The 27,634-nt window shown below is 37.0% G+C and overlaps 1 protein-coding gene across 6 annotated transcripts in view; it reads right to left on the bottom strand.

Moving 5' to 3' along the window:
- Positions 1-27,634, bottom strand: part of DCLK1 (doublecortin like kinase 1) — a 230,113-nt gene that overhangs the window by 34,163 nt on the left and 168,316 nt on the right. For 4 of the 6 annotated variants that reach the window (XM_030274107.4, XM_012569748.5, XM_030274128.4 and 1 more), the window contains 5 exons: positions 12,469-12,553; positions 10,996-11,104; positions 6,166-6,223; positions 5,325-5,444; positions 38-184 (listed from right to left, as the gene is read on the bottom strand). In XM_030274107.4, the coding sequence (XP_030129967.1) occupies positions 38-184; positions 5,325-5,444; positions 6,166-6,223; positions 10,996-11,104; positions 12,469-12,553 (519 nt within the window). Of the gene's footprint in view, positions 1-37; positions 185-5,324; positions 5,445-6,165; positions 6,224-10,995; positions 11,105-12,468; positions 12,554-19,232; positions 24,023-27,634 lie in introns of those variants that run through there. The other 2 variants (XM_041716483.2, XM_030274134.4) reach the window with 2 other exon arrangements.

The following is a 27,634-nucleotide window of genomic DNA, read 5'->3' as shown; positions in this document are numbered from 1 at the left end:
AGTTATCAGCAATACTGAAAGATGAATCTTCACTTACCAGTAGATTCTCCGGCTTGATATCCCTGTGGACAATGTTCAGGCTGTGAAGATATTTGATGGCACTGGCCAGATTGTAAAGCATCCCACTGGCATCCCGCTCTGTGTATTTGTTGGTTGAAGTAATAGCATCAAAAAGATCTCCTCCCTGGAGCAAAATTACCATGGGATATGAGCAACGTTGCTTGTGAAATGACTGAAAAATTTAGGGAAGATCAAGGAACATTTGCATAGAAGGAGGAGAAGGAGGGGAAGGGAGCAGCAGAGTTTCCTTGAAGCTATAAACTGTGGGTACTATGATGACATCTCCCATAATGGCAGGTAAAGAGACCAATAACTCAGAACCATTGGTCATGGCTGAGTTGGTCAGCCAAGGGGCTTCTACTGCAAACCATTCCCATCTGCTGCTGCTTTTGTAACATGTCCAGCACTTGCCAACCTGTGTGTTCAGAGCCTGCTACAAATGTCTGGCAAGATACATACTTGCATATCATGACGCCATTGGCACTTAATCATCACAATCAGATTGACAACAAACTTTTGCCCAATGCCTAACTGAACCTCAGAAAGATGAAGGAACTCTGAGTAAAACTCAGAACTCAAAGTTACCTATCCTCACTGCTATCGTATTTTAGAAGTCTGTTTCCATCTCATAAAGCTTTGCAAACATGGATTTTAGAAACCACTTTTTCTACACAAGATGTGAGGTTTTTGGTAGTGTGATGCCTCTTGCAGTTAATACTGAAGGACTTTACAGCATGTATGTCAGGCAATTATGTTGGGAGACACAGGTGGCTGCTTGTGCAATTTTCAGCTCATCATACTGCCTAATTCAGCTAAAAGCTGCTGTCAGTGAGAGAAAAGCAAGAAAATGAGACAGAAAGAAGGAAAAAAGAAAAGAAAGATAACTAAGTGGAAGTCCTCAAAGTTGAAATGATCTTCACCAGCGTCTGAGGCAGCCACATTTCCAGAGATGAGCTGGCAAGTAGGGAGAGGGAACACAGAAATGCTTGGACAAAGATGGAAGAGTAATTTTAAAGATGAGATTAACAAGGGAGCTTGACAGATTGAAGGAAAAACCAGTGATCTCTTTAGGGAGATTCTACTCAGAGATTTTGGCCCTTGGCCAAAATCAAAGCAAAATCACAAAGAAAACACAGTCCAACAAGAACCAAAAAAAGAAAAAAAAAAAAAGGCAAAGGATAACTGCAAAAGCAATGCAAAAGTTCCCTGCTGCAGTCAAAACATCAAGAAAAAAAAATTAGAGAGGTCTGTATTTAAAAGAAAAAGAAGGTATTTTCTGAAGGCAACAGAGGAGCCCCCACTTTGGGACTCTCATAGTTTTATCAAAAGCTTCAAGATATTTTCTGGGTTTTTTTAAAGCTCAACTCCAGAGTAAACACTTTTTCCACTTTCCAGAGAAAAGAGGACAGAGGGGAAAGAAAAAAAAAAATTCCAGGAATCATGGTCACAGAAAAAACAGTAGGAAAAGAGAGCCACCAAAGACTCAAACCTGGTAAAACAGACTTTACTAGTTATAAAAAACCAAACTATTAAAATTTTTGCATTGTTGAGGTGCAGCTGAAGTATGCCAGGGCAGGTTTATTCCCATTGTAGATACAAAATCCCAGCTCTTTGGAAATTGCTTACAGCCAACCATTTTTAAATCTGGACCACATCAAACTTCTTGCCCTGGCTGGTGACTGCTCAAGACACATCAAGATACATAGTGTCAAGGAAAAGGAAGAACAAAAGGCCAAGCTAAACCAGATAGAGGATTAGAGAGAAAGAGGCCAAATATTTGGCAAAAGTACAATACCATGTACTTCATGGCATTATCTGATCCCTAAGTATTAGATATCAGCATGTGGCAAAGTATGTGAGATAAATAATCTATCTTCCCTAAGCTCCTTCCTGTGAAACCCCTGTACCAGCTGCTTTTTAACATGAGGCAGTGGATTAGACAGATCTTTGGTCTTATCTAATATGTTCCAGATGCTCAGAAGAAGTGTCAATAACATCGGCAAAGCATCTGCCTCCAAACAAAGAAAATAGTCTGAGCTGAGATATGAGGAGCAAGAATGAAAGAAGCTGAGCCTTAAAAACAGAAGGAAAAATTTTGGCTCAAAGTCAGAAGAAAAGGAACAAATGTTCATGCATAGGAGAAATTTAAACTCAGAAAAAGATAGAGACTGCAGAGTAATTTAACAGACAGTCAAGCCAATCTGAAGCAGAATAATTTTCTCCATTTAAGCATACTGTAGTTGGTTAAGTTTCTTACCAGGTATGCTGCTAAGAAAAGAGAGCATATATTTAGTCTACGGGGTTCTCTGTGGTTAAAGGAGAGGTGATATCCTGGAAAGAGTTAACAGAGCTGACAGCTCTATCAGGCAGAATTGTTTTCAGACTTTGCTCTCCCCAAAGAGCACTTTAACCTGCAAGGTTCTGCTAAGCCGATTCACACAGCAGGTCACTATCATTTATTCAGGCACCAGGGGTGAGTTCAGGATGACATTTCAGTCTTAAATCCCCTGTTCTGGAATGAAACAGGACCAGCAACATCTGAATGCAGTTTTTATCATCTGTGCACATGAGGAAGTGTACTTGGAACTACAGTAACCAATTATTTATTTATTACCTTGTTATGTAAATGATTTGATCTCTGTTTTTCTTCTGCAAAAGTGAAATCATATCCTGGAGCAGTAAAGGAAACTCAGCAATAAATCTTGCTTCTTAAATTGGCCAAACCCCTGTTAGGTTTAAATAACAATTTTGTTTCGCTGTGTAAAAAGGCAATGTGCCAGAAACCAGGTCTTTGCGTCCTTTTACAAGCACCACTTGCAATGTGTTTATATTTGTATTTATGAAGTGCTTTTTCTTACACTTTACAAAGCAATGAATGGCCTATCTGCCATGAGGTGAGGGTGGGATTTGCAGCAGTCACTTATGTCAAACATGTTACTGCCAATTAATGCAGGGTGGTATTAACTGAAACCGGGCTCTGCACTATCAAACCTTTTCTCCGTGCCTCTCTTTCCTGTCTGTAAGTTTGATTTAAAGGCAGGCCTTCTAAAGTCAGTCAATAACAGATGGTTAATCAATTCTAACAGTGCATGCTATGAAATGGTAACAGTCAGCAATTGGTGAATTAACAATTAATGTCTTTCCAGAAATGCCTTCCCTAGTACCCAGAGAGTGCAACAAGGCTTTTATTCCAGCTATGTATTAAGGAATAGATGTTTGTACCAGAGAAACAAAGTTGATTTCCCCAAATAAGGTTATTTCTTCTACATTTTTTATATTATTCTACATAAAAGTAAAGATTATTAGAACAATGCTCTCTAGGAGATGAGAAGTACAGATTCCTATAGAGCCCTTCCATAATACAGCTAAAAGAATATGTGCAGCAATATTTAAAAGTAAAGAAGAAAGAGCACAAAAAAACAGATTTCTCCAGAAAGTGACTACAATGCATTTTTTTTTAACGTACATCTTTAACATTTATTTTCTAATTGTTTTCTAAGAGTTTTCTGTTCCCTCCTCTCTCATTTAGCTGAGTAGGACTTCAATTAAAAATCCATTGGACACTACAGTTTACACATTTTTCAGTCATGAATAGCACAGCAGGTTTCACCCATAAAACCAGCTCTGTGCTTATATCTTGGCAGGTTAGACAAGGCACAGCTTTTAGTTCTTAGCACACCTCATGGGGCTAAGATGAAGGATTTGTCAATGCAGGCTAAAAGCTGTGGATACATGTGATTACAGTGCTGTGCAAGGAGATTGAGGTACCTTTGAACAAGCTCTCGCAGACACTGAGGAAAACCAACGGTATTTGGTTTTCCTGTTGGAAGTATTGGAAATAGCAATATTTCTTGGTATTGTTTGGATTATATCCACTATGGATCTCATAGTGAGCTCACAAATGAATAGAATAGAATAGAATAGAATAGAATAGAATAGAATAGAATAGAATAGAATAGAATAGAGCAGTAATTATGATTAAAATAGTGTTAGATGGCTAATCGTATCTGATCTCAAGCTGTGCTATTTCACATTGCATGCCTAAGAGTGAGAAAAAGCTGTGATTGCCAAGGGAGTGGGGAAATTATTCTGGGACTGGTTACACAAAGGGATTCATGGCATGAAAGAGTGCCAGTATTTTTTTTTTTTGTCTTAGGATTTAAATTTTTCATCAGAAAAAATATGTCAGCTCCTTAGTATGTGTATCTCCTAGTGTGCTTCCTCAGAGCTTGGAGATGGTGGACAGTGGGGTTAGGGGGACCATAAGCTCCACAGCACTACTCAAGCCAAATAGGGCATCTGTCAGGCGCAAACCTACGAGGACAATGTTGTCATCTCCTAAAATGTGGGGCATGGCCTGAGCTTCTCATGGATGACAAGACTTTCTTTCCCAGACTGCTATGAGGACAGGGAAAATCTGTGGGCACCCACCTGTGAGGCACACAGAGTCTTCCATCTTTGGACTGGGAATATGGCTAGTGTCACTGGTGCTGCTTGGGGGATAATGGAACAAACCCAAAAACCTTCTACTTGCTTTTATATTCCAGACCAGAGACTGAAAGGGTATTTAAGAAACACCTGGACCTGGGATTGCCCTATTTAACATCTCAATGAATTGCTTACATTAAGGGCACCTTCTAACCTCCACCTACAACCAGAGCAAAGCAGATTAACAATCCTGTTTTCCAAAAAGTGCTTTCTCTAAGTCACTGTGAAGAAATAAATAGGGTCCAAAATATAAATTATTGCATTCGCAAATTTACTTTTTAGAATAGAACCACTATTGAGGAGGCAAGTTTGACACCGTGTTAATATAAATCAATAGAGAAAAAACATATTTAATATTGTTTAGATTTAATGTAAATTAATAAAAACTAATTAAACCCTTTTGCCTTTTCATATTTTGAAGGCTGGTATTCATGGCTATTTGGACTGGGTATATTTTCAATTCACCTCAAGGCAGATTATACATTTTTAACGAGTTTTCTTTTGAGGAAGCAAACAAAACTGGTGGTATACAAAGTACTGTCAAGGAACGTTTCCAAGTGTGGCTTACAGGAAGTCAGACAAATATTTGAAAGCTAATAAAAAAAAAAAAAATCTGACAGTGGATTACACATCTTTCAGTAGGATGCTAGACCACTTTAAGAGAGCTCTTCCACTTTACATTATTCCATGATCCCATGTTTTTCAGTAAGCCTAAGCAGGAATGGAATTTTTCAATATGGTTGATACAATAAGCAGCTTTACTCCAAAATACTCACCTTTACAAGTTCCATGACAAGGTACAATTCAGTTGGCATGTCCATCTCCTCGATCAGAAGTACAATATTGGGATGCTTGACTCGTCTTAAAATAGATACCTCATTCTGGATCATGTGTTCCTGGCACACAAAAAATCTTCAATGAATATGGGTTAGTGGGAAAAAAATTCACAGTAGAAAAAGCAGAGAGAATTGGGAGCCGCACAGATTCTCTGGGGTTTTCAAAAAAACTAACAGATATTGCCTCCAGCAACAGAGAAGGAACATGTTTAGAAACATCAATGTGGTAACTGAAAGTAGAGAGAGCAGAACACAGAAAAAGAAATGGAAGAAAAGATGTGTTTCTGGTGCAGAGAAAAATGAAAGCTTTTTAAAATTTTCTCTGATGCAGAATCTTTAGATTTAACAACATCATAGCATCTTCTCACAGAACCTTTTGTTACTGATTTTAAAAGCTAACAGACACTTGGTGCAAAATTGACATCAATTTAATTAACTTATGCCTTACACACAGTGACCAGCATTATTATAATTATTTGTATTATTTTCTGCTTTCTATAACACCTGGAATTATGAAAACTAGAGGACATAATTACATGGATAAAGTGAAAGGAGTCACGCGCAAGCAACCAACTGGAGAATCATTGCACAAGTCTAGAACAGCACATAACTGCCTTTTCTCCTGAAACTCCAAGAGTCTCCAGAGGGTAGGCAAAGACTTCAAATAAAGAGATTCAAACACTTGTCAGGAAGTACACAAATACCAGCTTCTCAAAATGATCTCTCACAAAAAATTTCTTGGAAAAAATAGTCTTTTGGTCTCATATTTTTTTGTACTTACTTTTCCTCTACATTTACTTTTCTTGATTATTTTCAGAGCATATTCTCTACCAGTTGATCTGAGGAAAGAGAAAAAAATATGTTCAATCACACTGAATATTTTTCTCAGTTGAGTTTATATTTGTTATATGATTATAATAAGTGTAGTAGAAGTTCTAGTAAAATATTATCTTTTTTCTAAGAAACAAAGCTTAGATTTGACTAGTATTTTAAAATGGAGCCAAAGTTATTAAATATGCATGCTTGGGAAAAAGACATATAACTTTTTTGTATTAAAATGAAAGCATTTCAGTGTTTTCTAAGCAAAAAAAAATTGCTTGACTTTTTCTTCCATTTTCTAATGAGAATTTTTATTTGTCATTTTTATGTAAAAATACCATACAGTGTTCACAGGCTCAAATATTTTCAAAACAAAGAAATTTTGTTTTCTATCCTACAAAAAATACAACCCATGGAAAATTCTTACTTAATTTTTAATTAAAACGAAATTGTTTGAATATCTGCATTTACAACTGCTATGATAAAAATGTCAGTCCTTGGAATAATTTTTTATGTATTCAGTAATTATAGGATATTTAGCAAAGTTAAATATGTTGGCTTTTAGCAAGAATGTGGAAGGTTCTGGAGACAGTAAGAGAAATTAGTTCAAGATGACAAGACATTTCCTTTTAACTACTGTGTTGTTTTGAATCCTTCTAATATTTATCACTACTACATATATCTATTATCTAGAATACTAACAGAAAAATTAGCTTGTAGACAAGTTAACAGCATCAACTTCCATTTCTCAAGTTACAAAACTAGAAGATGGCTGTAAGAATGAAAACAAGAAGCTCTGCCTACAAGCACCAGTTTCACTATAAGATTAAATAGAAAAGGGATAATTTAAGAAAAAGACCTTACTGAAATATTTTCATTTTGTAATACAAGCCTAATCAAGTCACAAATGTCTATTACATTGCCTTTAGGCATGCTTGGTTAAAAATTAAGAAAAAAAACATTTCAAGAATACAGGGTCATTTTTTTATTCCTCATTTCACAAAAGACAGTAGTTAAACTGATATATTAAACTGATAGAGAGTATGTTCAACAGAGACATTAATGTGTCTAAAAGTGTGCTCAGTCTGTCAAACAGGACATGCAAAGTGTGTAATACACTGAAAGCACTGTGTCTGGAAAACAACTGGGCATTTTCATTTCTATATTAAAACATGGAGAACTCCTCTGGCAATGATGTACCACCAATTTTTAATTTAAGGAAAAATTGATAATTCAATAAATACCACCAATATATTCATTCTGTCTACCTTCCCAGGCAAAGAGCTAAAACTGTCTCTATTAGGAAATTCATCAAAATAAATCACACAAAATAAGAAGGTTTATGAATGGGGGGGGGGGGGGGGGAATTACAGCATATCTGTTCAAGATTTATGCAAATAAAAATAAAAAACTTCTCCTATTTGTACTCTCCCACACAGAGGTTTAGTGCTACAGCCCCCCAGAATGGGCTGCACACTCTGTAGGATGCCCCCTTCCAGTGCTACTCTTCAGTGGCTACAATCCAAGTTCAGTGAGGGGGCAGGAAGAGATTTGGACACTATTTTTGGGACTAGAAGAAGGAGGTTGAACAAGAAATATTAGAAATTAAGATATCTGGGGTTCAAACTCAGACAAAATATAGCCTCTTTCAATAGCAGTCTCTTTTAAGCTGCTTGGTTGCCCTAGGAATGCTTCCTTTCTGTCATGAGAAAGGAAATTGATGGTTTTTGTTGGCCATGAGAGACTCCATGTACTCCAAGACACTGGGAAATGTGATCTAGTGAGGAAATGTCAGCATTTGAAAGTATCTGAAAGTTAAAAATGAACACATATGAAAACACCGCAGGACAAATTGTGCATACGCTAGAGCAGATATGTAACAAGCAGATGACAACTCTGACTGCTCTTTGTTTTGGTAAAAAGAAAATTAAAGCTAAGATAATGTAAATCCTTTCCCCTGAAAAGCTGCAGAACCGCGGCCTGTCAGCAGCACTGCAACTTATACACCACCAAAAAATATGCATGGCCATGTCAAAAAGTCACTGTGAAACAGGCACCAGTGTACCTCTCACTTCTTACTTCTTGCTCACTCCAAAAAATAAAAAGGGACTACAAAAAGAAGGCAACATGTCATGGCTAGACAGGAGTCTGGACCCACTGCACTACCACAGAGTTGTACCTCTAGCTCATAACAGGGCTTGGTGCTGTGTTCCCTGGCTTTTAAAACTTTTGCAAACTTCATGGAGATTTAGATTGCACTGGAGACAAAAGTCTATCTTTGTTGTTGTATTTGTGCATGCATTAAATGTATTTAAGGGTGTGTGCCTGTACATTCACAGATGCTCAAAACGGGATTTAGAATTCCTCATGTGAAAATTTTGGAGATGGTTTTTGATTTCTATTTGGACTGTTCATTGTCAGAGGAAAACGCTTGTGAATGTATCGAAGTGATCACAAACCTGTATTAACCAGTGCTCACAGACTGATCTCACAGATATGGAGAAGGAGTATTCATGTGACCAGTGAATTTGTGCAGCAAGACCCATTCCTACTTGTTTAACACCTTATGGTGCTATTCCTTTGAAGTCTAATGCACACAGGAATTGTACTTCACAAGAAAATGAAAAAGTTCTCTGTCTCAGGTATCACCCAATTAATTTTGGCTCTGCAGATGATGGACATATCAGACTTTGAAGTGAGGAGGTTAAAGAGGCTTAAAAAGACTGAAAAGAATATTGAAGGAGTTTCACAGGTACTGGTATAATTTACCCTCCTTACACACTTGTGATGGGAAGGACATACTGCTTTAGAAGTATAACCTCACAGAAACAATTACACTTTAGTTTTCAAGATCTCCAAAAGTAGTAGCTCTGATAGAAATGGGATCTATGGAATGGTATAGCCCAGAGACCACAAGTCCATATATCTGGGAATAACTGGGGAAAAATGCTATTTGAGTACATTAGACACACCATGTTACTGGATACTTCTGGGATTGGTGGGATAGACAAGAGGACAGGAAACAGTTTTCATTCAGGCTCTCCAGGATATTGTAATCAGCATTATTTTTAGGTGTGATGGGACTTTTAATTCTGTTCATGCATTTTCTCTCAGTTTGGTAAAGAATTGTGACATGCACACTAGCACATCTATACTGTCTCTCAGCACAAATTGCATTTTCAGCTGAATGAGTTTATTAAAACCACAACTTTTCTTTATTTTAGCTTCTAATCTGCTTTTCCCAGTCATTATTCCCTTTACCTTAAGGTGCTTTTGTCTCTTTTTTCATCCATTTATTTCATTGGTCATGTCCCTCCATAGGGTTTTACAGTGTTTCCTTTGTTTCATACAATTTTGCTTTGCTTCCTTTAGGTTTCCATACAGTTGAGTGCTCAGACCCCAAGGTTTGATCTGAGCAGCTATTGCCCTCTGGATGACCAGCTCCACCAAGAACTCTGGCAGAACACTAAAGGACTCACTAGAACTTTGGCCAAGTCCCACAAGCACACTGTCAGCTGACATGAAATCCACTCTCACCCTTTTCTGAAACAGCTGTCTTCATGATCTCCTAGCTGCACTTTTGGATGCAGAGGTGGACCTGTATTTTTCCAAGAAGCCTAGTTTAAAACCAGCCAAGCTAATTTGTCAGGAGATTTAATCTCACTCTCCAGGGCTTATATCATATTCTTACAAGCTAAAGAAGAGTTTTACCTTTGAGCCCAAAGGTGAAGTTATAGTCCTCTGTAAGAGTCTCCTCTCCAGGATATGGTAATAGGGGATAGAAAACTTAAATGATGAAATTTCATTTTCAAACCTTGACATCTCTAGTGTCCTCTCTTTTGGACATCTCCAGCTCCAGCAGCTTTTTGCTTTGTCTGCAATGCCACTATTTAACATGAGCAATCCTATGGTCGTTTCACATACAGGTGAAATGCCTTCTGTCTTTTATATCCCATAGTGTCCTATTTTTAACCATACCACTAAAAGGCAAGCACAGTTCTGCTTAGAGCATTCCTGCTTTGTTCCCTATTTTTTACACTCTTAAGGTTGGGTAGAGCCAGTTCAAGCCTGAACAGATTTAGAAATAGACACATGAATAGTCAACCTGGACATTTTCAGCGACATTGACACTTGAGGTGACTTGTGACTTCTCTAATATGGAGTAGACATCTAAAATCAATGACTCTTTTCACCTCTTAACGGTAAAGGTCACTGAAGAAGTTAGATTTTGGTGTCTGCAGTGAGGCTCATAAAGTTGGAAGGAGCAAATATAATGGCACAAAGCAGGCAAGCAGGAGTTATATGTCCATTAAATTAAAAATAAATATGGAAGAAACTACACCTCAGTGTCAGATGGTAGAATAGATGGATCCAAAATTACTTCTTTGTGCTGACCATTGCCACTACACCCCAAACAGAGAACTTCCTGACATCTTTACAGAGTGCTGCTATACATGAAATGTTCCACTGGTCTAATGTAAAAGGAGCATTGCAAGAACATACTGCAAGAAAAGATGTTATTTCAGTGCAACAAGGAAGATTTAACACAAGGAATTGGTAAAATCATGTGGAGTGTAGCAGAAAAAACCCATATAAACCCCACAAAGAATTAAATTTATAGATTGCCCCTTGAACTCACTCTTTTTTTAATTTGAGAGGACATTAGTTTTTCCATCTGGCATTGAGACATTACCTTATTACATTTCTGTATTCTATAAATAAAGATATGATCTGGAAAAAACATGACATTAATAATTATTTTTTACAGTAATAAGCTTGTTATCCTCCTCACCTTTCTATACACTCCTTCACAATAGCAAAATTTCCGTCTCCTATAGTCCTTCCAACTTTATATCGCTCTGCTATTGACGCTGGGACCTGGAAACCTTCCTCCAACACTTCTGAAAGAATCATTAGTACATTTTTATTGTTAGTGAAGGAAACACAGATGTTGCACATAACATGCATTTTAAGTCCACAGTTTGGGAGCCTGGAAACCATTCAGTCAGTATCTCACTTACTGTACAGTGAAACCATGCTGCTGACATTGTATGTACTCAACAGGTTTCATGCAGATACAATATTGAAAAATAAGACTTCTGGGGGCTCAAACATACCACCATTTGAGTGTTATATAGTTGCTATTGCAATATGCCCCCAAGACAAAACCAAAATTGTATTTTTTTAATTACAAAAAGGTCTCTATGATCTGCACAAGCGCAGACCAGCCTCCAAAAAGGGCTGGAACTCCTTGACACAGCATGATTAAATATATGTACCAAAGAAGTCCAACACTCAAGCACTTATTTTATTACATCCTGTAAACTGAGACATCCATAAAACTCCTCATGTGCTAAGTGCTAGTTCTCCCCATCCCCCAATATCAAATATTTAGTTTTTAAACAAATGTTCTCAATAATACTACCTCACATGCAACCTGGGTACCAGATGTTTAGGTAAAATTGCATTACACAGTGTCTAAGCATACAAGAAGCTTGTAGTTTAATGTGTTTTAGTGCTCATTCCTGTACTATTATTTTTAAATGTATTTGAAATAGTGTTACAAATACCTAACATGCCTCTAAAAGCTGACTGTAAACTGCAGCTGATACAAACTGCTATATAAATATTGTAATGTAAAAAAAATATCCTCTCAGAAATGTGATTTGTGTTTACGATCTTTAAGACAGTGCATTTAACTGTGTATTACTCTGTCCTTTGTTCTAGTTTAGTATTAAAAGTGAATGCTAGGAATGCTAGGACACAAGGAGGCTGGGGTATGTCTGCATTCACAGGCAGCATGAAGAGCTGTTCTCCAACAGGAGCACAGATACACACACATGTACGTAGATGTGCGTGTGAGCCAGCAGTGCTTGAGCAGACCTTGTCCCTTAGCCAACTTGCTCAAAGCCTTAGCATGGAATAAGACTATCCATTTCTGAGTAAAGACCCAGGACTGCAGTGTGTTCTTTAGTACCACGGCAGATGAGACAAAAATACTGAAATAAGCCAGTCAGTACTGTGTTGCATACAGAAATAAAACCTCAAGTATTCCACAATAAAAATACCTCTGAAGAGTGATGTCCAGGTCAACTCTGATCCAGAGTGAACCTAACTGGTTTGCTAAGGCTGAGAAGCTTCCTCACAGAAAATTATCCAGCCTGTAATGCTCCCACCTTCTCTGGCAGGAAGAATGACTCATTTCCTACACAGCTGCTGTTATCACTACACTGACTGCTTTGTAATGTCAGCCTCCAAATGTTACCTTCTGCAGGGCCATCATTTTCATCCATAGAGCTGCAAACTTTGGTGGATGCTAATGAGGTAGAGGAGCCACTGTGTTGGGAGCTCTGGAAATGGAGACACAAATGAAAACAGATGATTCTTAAGAAGCACAAGTACCCACAGCACGTTCCTGCTGGACACACGTCCTGGAGAGGCTTCAGTGTTCCCTATGTAAAGTATCTACTTTGATGGATGGATACGTGGATGCTTGGAAAGAGTCCAGCTTCTTCCACTGAAATTACACTTTTAGTAACCTCACATTACTGGAGAGATCCTTGATTCATCAAGTCCAGCAATGTGCCTACAAGAATACTTTGATATATGCTCCAACAGTTTCTCCCTATTCCACGTACATTTTGGCAGGGAAAACCGAGGAGCCGTATGCCCTCTACAGGCCGGAGACCGTGCTCTTAGAGACCCTATTAACTCAGCAGGCACTAGAGGAACCTACGTCTTTAGTTGGCTGTGTTACGGGCAGAATTCCTCAATTTTACAAACCTCCCTTTGAGGTTGAAATCCTCCCCAGTTTTATTCTAAAAGGGAGAACTCATTATGGTAATGTATGGACAAATAAAATGCCAGGGTGGTTGCAGCTTGCAACCAAAATGGTTGCTGTTTCCTTTGATGGGGGTAGCTCACTTGAGGCAGTGACTCTGTTCTTGTGCTCCGTTTCATGTACTTATCCTGCAACTGTCAGAGCCTGTCTGTACAGCTAATGGGGGGAGAGTGGTGTCTCTGTGGCCCCTCAAAGGAAACTTGTAGCCACCCACCTTGGATGCCAGAAGTGTAGGAGGCAGGATCTCACCAGGGAAGCCTTCCAAAGCACCTATCAAAGTCTATCAGTTAACTACAGACTTTAGGAAAACTGCTTCATCATGCATCTAGATGGATGAAGCTACAGAGACATTAGAGATGGACTGGATTTCACCCAAAACTTTTATCCTGTGGTGCATAACAATTATATAAACTCATCTTCAGGATTCTCCTATCTTCAAAGGAAGCAAGAAGCTATAAATGTAAAGGTGGCACTTCAAACTTAAATCCAAATTATGCATTTCCTCAGGTCCTCCTATTACAACTTAAGTGAAAAATATTCAGAGGATTTGCAAAACTAAAACTTCCTTGGATTCATGTCATTCACATGAGGAAAGTGCTGCACTATTTCATTATCTTCTTCAGTCTATATATTATATAGATTGCAGGCTGTACTTCATGTAACTAACACTATCACTTTCTTATCAGTATTTTCAAGATTTTTAGATGCCCACAATCATAGTGCCAATCCACTTTACAAATTAAATACAACTACTGTGGAATTATTTCTTTTGTCTGACACTGCAGAACACAGTTCAGGGCTGGAGCAAAAATAACTGAAGTTGCAGCAGTTCAGACATTTGCTGAGTACCAAGCCAAGGAAAATGCAATCAACAGACTTAAAATCTGGCCAGTATGCTGAATTCATTTGAACAGAGTAACTTTTAATTTCTCCCATAACAAAGGTCAGATGACTTAGACAAAGTCTGAACTTGGCCTACTTTTCACTAAATAATCCTGAGAGCTTGCACATCCCATCTACCATGAGATTCTTTACCCTTGTTTCCTTTAATCAACCCCAGCTCCCTCTTTTCATCCAGGCAAGTATTTCTTCTGAGCTTTGACCAGAACTGAAGAATGCATTAATCAATTTTTGGACTGTTTTTGTTGCCTCTTGACAACAGACATCAGCACTGAGTGATTTTATGCAGTTTGCTAAGATATTGCTGCTCTTGTTTCATGGTTAGGACGTGTTTATATATGTTCTATTCCTGTACTAAACTCTGCGTGACATCCCAGTAAAAACTTACCTCTGGTTCATTTTTGAACAAATGAGCAGATGTGGATCAAGGTAACGGGAAAATGCTAGGAGTTCTCATGCCTGGAAAAGTCAGTCTCAAAGCCTATTTTTATACATGTGTAATGAGAGAATTATTTCCTTTACAGTCCTGCTTCTAAAATAAGTAGAAAAACATGTTCTCTCTACTCCTTCTGCTATGTTTGTTTGTTTTCCTAGAATAAACATCCAATTTCATACTTATTTTCCCACTCCATACTTATTTTCTGAAAGGAATTACAATTTAAATATGTTTAATATTACTTCTATGATCAGGAATGAATCATTACAACATTTAAGGAGTACAATCACAACAAGGTTAGTGCTAGATTTTCAACAGATTATTTAACAGCTACTTTTTTCATATTTTGCACTTTAAATGGTGAGATTACACTTCTAAGTAGACGTTAGGTCAAGGCTGCTGACTGCACAGCACTGCAGCTTCCTTTAGCAGCCTGATGCTTCCTTACAAGTCTTGCAGTCATTGCTGTCATCCATGAGAATGGGAGATAGGAAAATTGAGACCTAACTCAGCGGCCATATCGTCTCAGAATGGGTGCCTAGAGACACTCAAATTTCTATTTGAGGACTGAAATTTTCAAGGACCTTAAAACAAGGCTTAGCCAAGAAATACAATTGCTCAGTCCTTCCAAAATGAGATATCTTCAAAGGCCCATTTAAACAAGGCATTTTAACAAGTGTTTCAACTAAAATACAAATAATCTTAATGATCTACACATGAGTGAAATTAAATTGACTACTAAATAGGTCTTGGGCAAACTTCTTAAATATGTATTTAACCTAGGTTTCGTCTAATAGACTGAAAAAAAGTGGCCCACAGAAAATTTAAAGGAAAAAAATTACTTCATACTGATGTTTTAAGCGGCTCTACTTCTTTTTTTATTGGCACTGTTAAAGATGGGAAGGTTAAAATGTTTTTTGGTAACAGAAGAACTGAAATAATGCATCAGTATATGACATACCACCGGTCTGCAAACAAAGCATACAGCCCCTTTGGTGACAGCAGCCTGCGAAGCACTGGCACGGAGGCAGAGGCAGAACTTGTCAGTGACAAGAAAGCAGTAGCTAGGAAGATGTGCTAAAAATATACACTGAGACTTAAAACTTTAAATAATTATTGAAAAATATATCAAAATGTACTCTTCATTACCTTTGCTGAACTATTAAAACAACAACAGATTGAAAATAAATCAGGAACTGGACATTCGCACATATTCACCAAATCTGTAGGCAGCACCCCTTTCACAATTAAAGAGATGTTACTGGATAAACATGACACAAATATTTTCATCTTTATTCAGCCCTCTCTAACAACATGCAGGCATTTATTTATTTATCTTTACTTCAGCTAGAAAGAGATTTCATTTATTTAGACTTTAATTAGCTCGCTGTTCTCACAAGCTGAGAGCCGTGCGGGTCCAGCAATCCTTGTGGGTCTCAGCCTTCCTTCCAGTTGGCTTGCCAATCGTGAGGCAGTCTGTCATGCACGCTGTTGCTCTCACAGATGTGGACCCCATCAGGGATCTTGCAGATGGGGAGGGGGAAAACCAACCCTAAGCAAGAGTATAATCTCTTCAACACACAGACTTTAATGCAATTAGCTGTTTTAATTTTAAGAGATGCTGAGGTGCTTGGAATGTCATCGCTTTTACACAGATTTAAAGGGGTCCAGTTGCACAGGTTGCCAGCACATGGCCAGTTTTATGGCACACCTTCATAAAAGCAATGGCATAAAAAAATCAGGTCTTTGGTGTAAGCATTTCAGATCCTATTCAGGTTTATACAACAGATGGCCAGCACACCACACACCTCACTGATGTGAATGGAAATATTAGCACTATAGAGTTTCAGCCATGTCTCATCCAGAGATTTATTTTTCAACTGTTTGGTAAATAGTTTGTATCTCAGTGGAAACTGTGCTAAATTCATGAAGAAAAAAAAAAAAAGGCAGCAAAATAAAAATTACTGTAATCTCTCTCTGCTGATACTCACCTTTGTTCTAAACAGCAGAAATTTTTCTTGTGGACTACTAGTGTCAGCAGATATAAAAAGACACTTAAGTATGATAGGAAGTTTGTTAGTGCAATTCAGATTCCTGAATCTCAACCCCAAACACTGCATTCTATTTTCTAAACCTCTTAAAACCTTTCTTAGTGCATGTGGAGTCTACAACGTCTCTCAACAATAGATTCCTTTGTATTTTTCCAGTATGAGGGAAGCATCTGGATGAAATGTGAGTAACAGAAAAGCACACAGGTGTAATGCTAAGTTTGGATCTCATGCAGAGCTCTACTCTTTTAGAAACTGGCTTAATGTACTGAGCATTAAAATTAGTAAACAAAGTGTAAGTTCAGGAAGGAGGCTCAGGAGAAGGGAATTATTAATATCTTTAAATTATGCCTCCTAATATGTTCCTATTCCAAAGAACTCTACAGAATCTTTACAAAAAATACAAAAATATAATCATGTCAGTAATACGTGTAAGATGTAGCTCAACTCAGTAAGGAAAAATAGCTTTAAAACCAAGACTATGCATTTAGCCCCCTACACTCACCTCTTTTGGAGCCCATACTAATGCTCAGTCTGGTTATAAAACAACCTTTGCAAGGAAGCTGTCATGGCTTCCTGACAGGCTCAGCTCCTTTGCATAAAGATAATGATGAATAATGGTAAAATAAAGACAACCATCCAGTACAGGTATTAGCTTTTAAAGACTTTGAAGGAGATAAAAAAATTCCCATAATATGTAACAGTGTTAAGCAAGAAATAAGTGAGTCAATGAACAGCAAAATGGTACATCATCCAAGAACAAAAGCAGAGGACAACTGATTTAAAACAACAAAGTAATACATTTTGATGTAACTTTTAAGAAGATAAACTGATTTTTTTATATTCAACTTAGAGAGAAGCAAAGGGTTACACTGAAATTCCCTCTCCAAACTATATCCAGTGAAAAATGTTTTTGATTTTCTTTTGTTTAACTTTACATTTTTCTGCTGAAACAGGGAAAAAAAGTTTTCATGTAAACATTACAGAGTTGGCAAAAAAATCACTTCATGAAGAAACATGAAATCCACAATCTTCCTTCTGAAAGAATGGAAACTAATGGAGTTCAGTGTATATAAAGAGAAATGATGCAATTGTTTTCTTTTCCGATTTAGATACTTCATTAAAATGGCACATCAGATTCAAATTTATTTATAAACTGTTTTCATCTGGAAAGGAGCAGTAGAAAGTGGATGCAAACCTGCTTGCAAACTTATTCATAATTCTACATCCTGCCCTGTTTTGTTAGACACTTGACTTGAGAGAGGTCCTACACAGGGAAGTGATTTTTTTTTGTTGTTGTTCATTTATGTAATTATGCAACACAGCTTGAAGAAGAGATAAGTTCAAATGACACAAGCAATTATCTGGCGTATTATCAGGGTCTTGTGTTGGTTTTCTTCTTTAAGGGATAGAGGGAAAAATGGGAGAGTTTGCAAGGAAATGGAGCTGACAGACTGAAGTTAAATTTGCAAGCTTGAAGCACTTTGTTTTATTAAGATCCCCTCACTTAGCTGCAGCATTGGATGCTTATACACTCATTTGATTTGTGTAACAAGACAATTCAGAAAGACAAATATAGTTTCCTACATGGTCTTTAACAATAAATTTAAATCTAACCTCCACTAGTTCCTAACAGCTGATTCCAAAGTTGAGCCATAATTCACTCTAGGCTCACTCAGCCTTTGACATCATTCAGGAAAGACTGATGATATGAAAAGTGAAAAATCAGATTTGTGGAAGTTATTACTGTCATTTCTCTATCCTCATTGAGATTAACCTAAAAAGTTACATGTACAGTGATACAATGAGAAGGTTTCCTTTTACCTCTTCCAAAGTTATACACAGGTAAAATTTTCTACTCAACTACAGAATAAAATTTGAAAAGCTACCAACCTGAAGGAGTTTCTTATATCTTTCACCTAATTAAGGGTACAGAAAAATAACCACTTCACTTTAAATTATTTAGTTGTATTTTAAAAGCTCTCACAGTATTTTTGACTGTTTCTTGGTAGAGACAGGAACCTCAGATATTTTGTTTCTACTCTTCCCCATTTCTATCATATTGTTTTCCTTTCCATGTGTGTACACCTTTTTTAGGCAGAACTATTTACCAGCAACCAAGGGCATTTCAAAACTAGGACTTTTATCAGGCCCACAGTTTCCTCCAGGAACATCAGCTGAAGCATCAGGCTGGCAGATGACATGTCAGAATTTGTAACATCTCTTTTCCCCCACCCCTGCCAAACAAGAAATAAAACTAGGCTATGGATATGTGGAGATGCATTTTTAGAGTGGAAAAATTTATCAGAAAATTAGGTACTTATTTTAAAACACACCAAGTATGTTTCAGTACTATTCGCTTTTCACAAGCATATTTTCCTAATACTTGTCTTAGAAGAAGTCCTGCTGGGGCTCAGGCTGCTGGTCGGGACCTGGCACCTTTCTTTGGATATTCCACTAATTCCCCACTTTATGCTTCAAATCTAGCCCATCATGTGCACACAAAGTTACCCATAAGCAATTCCAGGCAGTTATATTTACTGTCTTCACAAGACCCACTACAAACCGAATTCCTCCTTGAAGCATTTTTTGTATCTACACACTAAAGCCCTGAGTTTATTACTAAAAAAAGACACTGAATGCATCTACTGTTTAAAGGAACCCATTAGGATGCACGAACCCCACGTGCTTACACTAAGGTTAGATGGACAATGTTGATCCAAAATGAACAAGCAACACCAAATGCAAGAATTTTGTTAAACCATGTTAATCATGTTTCCAAAATAAATTCTCTGAACAGTATGCATTTTTAATATATATTTATTACATCACTTACAATAATCTACATTAATGTTAAATCTAGCAAAATAACAAATTGCAACCAGGATGACATGGTCAAATATGAAACACAAGTACAATACAGTATGATGAAACAATGGCACAAAAATGAAGGTGATTTTTGTCAGCTGATAATAAGAAATAAAACATTCATCAGTATTTATTTTGCAAGTTTTACATATTATGTTGATAAATCAACAGCTTTCTTTTTGGTTTCCTGCGTCACGTGAATACAAAAATGGTATAGTTTTAAAAGCAAATATCCAAGCACTTTTCATTAAAAAAAATAATTGTATGCATAACTTTGTAAAATCTTAAACTTATGTTGTAAATGTGCCAAATATTTACAATATCATAGTGCAACTGAGAAAACAAAGAGGTCTTAACACAAACATTGTTAGCTCCTCTTTCACTAGAGCCCAAATTCCAAAACACTGTATTGCAGGGCAAACCATAACCTAATTACCCCATATAACACCAGACAACAAGGACACGCTGAATATAGTACAGCTTTCTTCACACTTCACTGCTGAGGGTTAATTGAAGCGAACTGGAGGATAATCACCATGCGCAGTCAGGGACACCAAACCGCACAGGAGCGCGTGTGCACGGCGTGTGCGCGCTCAGCCTTGCGCGGACACAGCTCAGATGTCACCTACAGACCCACTGCCTGCCTGGGGACAGCTGCCAGCTGGAGACAGGCCAAAATTGTCATGGCACCAGGCGCAGCTCAGGGCAGCCCCTGCTCTGCTCAACAGGCCCTGGTTTTCTGGATGGAAGGGCTTTCCTGGAGGAAGCACACCCATTTCCAAAGAGGAGGACAACCATTAGCTTGCTTTGCTCTGCACATAAAGGTATTGCTGTCTGTGCTTTGTAAAGTTACTTTTCATCACTCATAGGCACAAGCTCTTGTCACTAGCAGATAGAAAGTGAAGATTAAATAAAAACCGATCTTGTATTTGGTTGCACACCATTAATTGGATTAAAAAAAAGCAGACAACATTAATCTATGCATTCATCAAGTGATGAGGTAATTTAGCACCATAAGGATTTTCTGTCTGTTCATTTCTCTACATTTTTGACAGAAACAGTAAACTTGAATTGATCAGTTTCTTTTCTATAGTACTGTTAATTCATTTTACATTCAGAGTGCAGTTTTTGTAACTATGCACCATATAAAGTTCACACAGCAGTGTGAATTATGAAACTGCAGAAGAAAACATTATTATTTATCTCAATTTCACACAATCTCAATCCAGTTGTTCTTCTAGAATGTTGAACTATATATATCCTTTCTTGCAATATACATTTATAGCCACAATATTAATACCCTAGAATTTTTATCTTTCAGCCAAATATGCCCTGTGAAAATGAATTTAAGAGAAAAATAACTAAATATAATGTGCTGTCTCTGAATTATTTTACAAATTGGAAAGCAATTTTCACATTGCATAATGAATGCTAAAGATTTTACTGATTTCAACAAAAGAACTTCTAATTTTTGCATGACTTAATGTAATGCAGAACAGCACCATTAAAGAGGAGGCATAAGACTGAACGTGTCAAAAGGATACCATTTCAAATATTCAAATTTCAGTTTAGGATTAATGTTTTGTCTGTGTGTATGTATTTGTGCATAAGGTTCTATCCTTCCTACTTTGGACTCAATGGTGGGTTTGCCAGTAACTTCTGGTCAGTTTGAAATTAGCCCTTGTTCATAGATGTGATCTCTTAAAACTGTACAGTATTCCTTGGGGTAGCTGCTTAGCAAGGAATGGTTGGTGCAGCTCCACCAACTTCACCAGAGCTGTAATGAATCCTGCCAGATGAGCATCCTCCTGTTAAAACATTTTCCCCATTTATTTGTTAAAAGTCACAAATGGGACATAACAGTGCATGGGTTCCAAAGCTATTAATCTATGTACGTGTGCATGTGCATGTAAATATAAACATATGCATTCTGTGCTTCACATGTGAACTGCTTGTTGCACAAAAGAAGAAAAGAGGTTTAAAAACCAAAATGAAACAAAGTTGCAGAAAGCATTAGGGAAATAATCACAAGTATTCACAAAGCTCAAAGGGAAGCAAAGCTTTCACAATCTATACAAGACTCTTTAGCTACATTATAATCACCTTGGATTAGGCACGAATAATGCAGCATACAGAGAACTTTCAGAGGTTCAAACACTATAAAGTTGCTTAAGCTATTCTATTATTTAATGCAGTTAATGAACTCTAGGAACAAACTAAAACCTGTGCTGTTGCAAGCAGAATTATAGCATCAAGGAACACAATTTCAGTTCCACCCATAAACTGAAACCTTCTGGTCTTGCTCAAAAGAAACATTTCATTTCTGCTCATGTATAATGGGAATTACATTCCACACAAAAAAGGATCTCAAAGGCTATAAACAGTGTACCTTTTCAATCTCTAAGGGACTTTCATTCCTAAAATGAAATATTAATGATATGTCTTGCCCCTGAATAGCCCCTTAATACAAGTCATATGTTGAAATGATTAAATGTTATGGACTAGTATAATCTTTTTTAAAACAGTCTGGATGGAAAACTCGCTATGATAACAATTACTGATATAAGGTCCATTTTTCTTTTCCACAGCTAAGCAAAGCTGTGGGATTCAGGTTTGATGGCAGTCTGTGCTCCCTGCGCAGAACAGTCTTAATAACTGACTAAGCAGCAGCAGCCTATATGGGAGAAGGGAGGGAAAATAAAATTTCTGGAATTTATCTTCTTTACAGGAAAAAAAATTTAAAATGTCTGGAAGTATATCTCTCAATCTGGTCTAGTTGCCTGAATTTTTGGAAACTGATCCCAATGCACCTTTATATAATACGCATTTCTCAGGATCAAGTAACACATTTTGCAAAGACATTCTCTCATAACAACAAAAAATGCAAGTAACTTCACAGCTGTGAACCTTTTCAGTAGAACAGGGCAGCCTATGCATTATGGTATAGGGTGAGGGATGGACTGTTCTTATGGCTGGGAACAGTTTTAGATTGAAGTCTGAGGCAGGAATGGCAAACCATGCATTTCAAAAGGGAATGACCTGACTGCTTCAGCAAACCTGCCAGACCAATGACTTTCCCTCCAAATGATACTGGAACCACATATTGGAAAAAGAGAAGGTAAGTTTTGTATTCTGCTGCCCTTTTATTTCTTTTTGCAAATATCCTCTGTAAAGAAAATTATGTTGATACAGTCAAGCCATAACATCACATGCCAACATTTTCCATTTGCTGAGTTTTATTATGGACAAATCAGTTTAAAGGAATTATTTCACTCCATTTAGAAGTTGGCATGTAGCAGCTAAAACTTTTCTTCAATTGACTAAATTTTCCTAATTTTAAAATATATTAAATCATCACTAAATAGCTCAAAAATAGAACCTCTATAGATTTTTTTTTGCTGAGAATCAGAAACACTGATTTCTAATTCTTAAATTATTAGTATTTGAGAAAATTAAAGGAAAGGTATAAGACTGAAAAAATGTGTGATCACTACACTATGGACTTAATACCACATACAATGGGAAATATTGCTATTATGTAAAGTAACTAGACTAAGATTTCACAATAAAGCAGCAGAAAACAAATAAAAATTAGTCGTATACTTGTTAAGCAACTGGTTCTAATGCATGACCTACTTTAACACTAAAGGAGTTTTGCATATTCATGCTGTACAAAAAGAGCACCTCTAGATACTGCGAAAACAGAAAAATTAGGTCAATAGGAGGATGATTTACAGTATTTACCATTTCTGTTGGCTTTCTTTATAAAATGCACAAAATGTCTTACAGGAAATAAAAATTATATTCCCATTCTCAACATAAGTGAATATAATCAATTACTTTCTCAGGCAAAATACATTTTTCCAAAATATGTCATCATATGTATGTCAGATGACGCTGCTAGACAGCAGGCCCTCATATTTCCTTGGTTAGAAATCTGTCCCTCTTTACTTGCAACATATGGATGGTCAGCATTAACAGCTCTTGCCAGGTAAAACATTCATAATGCTTGTGAGCACCCTTCTGTTTACAGTCATCAGATGGCAATGCAGTGAAGAGAATTTGAGCACTGCTCTGAAAGAATTACTTTTGGCCTGTGACCACACAGGATTTCTTCACTTTCCTTTCATTTGGATAAAAAGATTAAACTTAGGGTGCTTCAAATGTGCGTGTTGGGATCAGACTGTGTGGTGCAAGCAGTTTAATATGGCAGGTTTTTTCTTCTCTGCATTTTACCTACTCGTTGGTAAAAGCAAAGTACCCATTAACTGTTCATATCAAAATGAATAAAGATAGATATGGTAAAAACGGAACATATAATCAGTACCTTTGATGATAAAAATAGTGCTATTCATAAATGTGCCCACTATGGATTTGTGCGTTATATTCACTTTATCCAATCTTTGTGTCTTTAAGTATGCACAATGCTGTTCTGGATTTGATGGACATATTCAATGGCTCATTCATTACAAATTCTTGCATTAAAATGCAGTGATAAAGCCAAAAAATACCCCCACACACTAGAATTAATTTGGCCCCATGTTGTTAATATTAAATATGCAAAACTCTTTTGTGCGGTTCACTATTACTGTAAATTAGCAGCTATTTTCTTTAAAAATGTTAAACCTTCATCAAATCACAAACCATAAACATTGTTCCATTTTCTCTTTTACACTGAGTCTCCTACTGAATCCATATCATCCGAAGAGAGTGGGCGATACAGGTCCTGTAAGATGAAGTGCAGTATAGATTTGTTTATTCTGTTTGATTTGTTGCACTGCAACTGTCTTATATTCTTTTTGTTACTGTGGACCAGAAGACATTGTTCAACACAAAACACATGTTCTATATGCTCATATTGTTGTCTTAATGTCACATTATAACTTTTTAATCAAAAAGATAGATAGTAAATAAAGCTGAAGTTTCAATGTACAACATATTCTCAGAGGCAATTATTTTTTTTTCTTTGAGTCTTTCCTATTAAACAATATTCAAACAGTATTTGTTTGTTCTTTTAATGGTTTGGAAACCTGGCATCATTAATTTAATCTCAAAGGGAATGTATTTCCCTTTTGGCCATTTCGCAGTGACAGAGCAGCAGAGTAAATGCTCACCTTACATAAGGTAATAAAAACTAAAAACTTGCCATCCACTGGTGATATAGCATGGATCCAGCAACATTTGACCCCTGGACTGCTAGCACTGAATACTGCTGTTGCCTATGTTGTACTGACAATGGTGTTCCTTTTCCACAGCTCCTCTGTGCCCGTGTGAATGTATAAAAAGACATCATGTTTTACACTTTGTCCCCCCATCACCGTCTCTTTCTGTCTGTAGCCAAGCAACCAGCTCATGACAGAGAGGGAGAGTCTGAGTGGATCTGTACATTTCATTCTTTCAACACACTGATCCTCTGATGGATCAGACAATCCTCAAGTGCCAGAGGTGTTATGGGATGATACATGGCTCTATCCCACCTACACAGCCCAACAACCCTCGTCGAGACACACAATCACAAGGAATGAAAGTTCAAAAAAGAGAAGTGGCACAGGATAGGGTCCTGTCTTTTTAAGGTGATTGAGGCATAACTGATGGTTCAGAGGGGTTCTGATTGGGCAGGTGGCCAGCATATCTCATAGCCATTTTTTGACATCTTAAGGTGTTTTGGGGGATCCTCTCCATATAGAACACATTAACAAATTGCAACAAAAAAATCCCTGTAAGACCAAGTACAAGGAAAGCATGAGAATGGGAAAGCTGATGGAGCCAGCTTTTGGGTTGACTTGAATGGATTTGTTTTGCTTTTTTTAATCACAATAAGATAACACAGACAAGAAATGAACAAATCTGAAGGCTATACTACAAAAAAGGATCAGCTAAAATGAATGCTTCACATATTTCAAATTGTGATCTCAATAAACAATGCAGGTTCATATTTTACTTGTAGGCATGATGTAACAGGGATTTAAGTACCTTAAAGGGGGGGTGATTCCCTAGAATGCATATTCTGTATGTATTCTGCCAATGGGCATGTATACAGTAGAAGACATTAGACTGGCAGAGTGAAAATCACATCTTAAATACATTTCTATTATGTTGCAAACAATCTAGACAAGAGAACAATTTTAAACAGACAAGACCATCTTATTCTGAATACTAACTAGTCAGTTAATTATTAAAATTTCCTTTGAGAATTTATAAAACATACAGGACAAAGGAATCTTTTGATTTCCTAGAGAGGGTAATACCCCAAAATTTTGAACAGTATCTCCCAGGTGGCTGCTCTGACTTCTGAATATTAAAAAAAATTATGAATTTTGAACTGACAAATAAGGTATTTCTGAATTTTAATATTTAGAGAATATTTTTATGTTTCTTTCATAACTCTATGATTGCTTTAAAACAAAATTGTTCACCAATTTGAGAGCCATTTTATCTGCTATTTTACCTGCTTTAAAATGCTTGAAAGTCTTAAAAAGTTTTCCTTTCTGAAAGAATTTTTCTTACCTATAATTAGCCAGAGAGCTGTGTGTCTTGAAATTATGAGGAGAATCTACTTATTATTTTGCATAGATTTTATAAGAAGACAAAAATTGCTGAATGAATCTGACTTCTTGGCTACGTGCAACTCAAAAAAAATCCTTATATACATAGAATTCAATCTGTATAATCAGTAAAGAGGTATCTTAAATATAACTATTTTCTTATTCTGTAGGTTGCAACTCCTAACAACATAGAAAAAATATTTAAATTTTTTTCTAAATGCCATGTCACCTTTTCTGCATAGTTAACTGCACTCTGTTGCAGTAGTAACTATATTTGTGGGTAACTCACTAACTCTACTTGAATCTGCTATTTCAAACCTGAATTTCAAATGTATTAATCCTCTGGGAAAAAAATCTAAAACTTAATTATGTTCATAACAATTTAAAACTAGAATCTTAATCTCCTATTTAAGAATAAAGAAATAATTAAACTGCACGAAAGAGTAACTATAGCACACAGTCTGCTAGATAAAATATTCAGAAGCTGAAAATTGGTTGACAGTTAGCTAAGATAGCTGATAAATTGTTCCTAGTTCACTTTCAACTTCGTGAATTACACCCATGTGTTACAGCATTTTTGAGAGAAAGAGGGCATGAATTGTGAAAGTTGAGCTACTCCAGGCTAGGCCTCAGATTGAGGCCTGGTGGGGCCCTCAAAGCCTCTGACGCAGTTAGAAATTCAGGGTTGTGGCGCAGGTAGAAAATAGTCTTAAAGTACTGTGGGGACCACTGAGTTGTCTGGGTGTGAATTAGTATAGGTTTTATGGTGTAGAGTGTAGGCCGTTTTAAGGAAAAGGTAAACAATGTTAGCCTACCAATTAGAGTGTCTTTGTTTCTGTAAACTATGTGGAAGCTTATATAAACTACCACCTTATCTTGAATAAACGGAGAACGTTGCATTAATCATATTGATTGGATGTGCGTTTGTCTTGTCCAGCTTTCCGTTTTTCTGAGATTCCCTGGCTTTACCCATGAAATTAATCTTTCAAATCTTACTTTCTTCAAATATAGACTGAGTTTCGCAGAAGATTATAAAAATATAACTTTCACTGACTTCTGAATTTCTGGAAAAAACTCAGCCAACATACATATGCAAATGAGAACAGATAAATTTTATCTTTTTTGTATTCTGGCTTTTGAGGGTACAAAATTTTATCTGTAGGGTTACAAGAGTACTGTTTTCCTGACTATGTACCACAGGACAGTAAGTATGTAACAGCATGTAAGGTCACATTTTTGACCTTATTTACATCAACCAAAAGCCTTCCCCCAAAGGCCAGAATTCATTTTTTTAAAAAGATGAGTGATGAAGTGTCAGTAAGTAAGATGATTAATCCCTATTTTAAGCTGCCTAATGTACTCCACAGGTAGTTACTATTCCTAGGAAGAAATCCCTCCCTTTGTGGAAGCACCTTGCTTTGGGGCCTCTGGATTCAAAAGCCTGACCTCCTCTCAGCTGTACTTCCCAGGAAAAACACAGGCAGCCTACCTTGACCCCTGGGCATTGTGATGTCCCAAGTCTACAACTCCCTCATAGCACTGGATGGGGATGCTGAAGAGCTGATTGATTAGTTAAGGCAAGGGCTAGAGGAAGTGCTCCCATCACCTTCCAGACTCAGTTCTTACCACTGGCACCCCATGTTGATGGCATGAGAGAACATGAACTCTAACTGCACAGACAGAGGCACAAAACACCTCAAATTACAGAGCTGAGCTGGTGTCCCCAGGACCCAGCACCTTATTTCAGTTCTAAAACAGTAGCTTCCTCAAAGTGCAGGTAAAGAGAGAAAGAC

Source organism: Taeniopygia guttata, chromosome 1, assembly GCF_048771995.1.
Source record: "Taeniopygia guttata chromosome 1, bTaeGut7.mat, whole genome shotgun sequence".
Lineage (NCBI taxonomy): Eukaryota > Metazoa > Chordata > Aves > Passeriformes > Estrildidae > Taeniopygia > Taeniopygia guttata.
The sequence above is the reverse complement of the archived record's forward strand: the minus strand, read 5'-3'. Positions and strand labels throughout refer to the sequence as shown.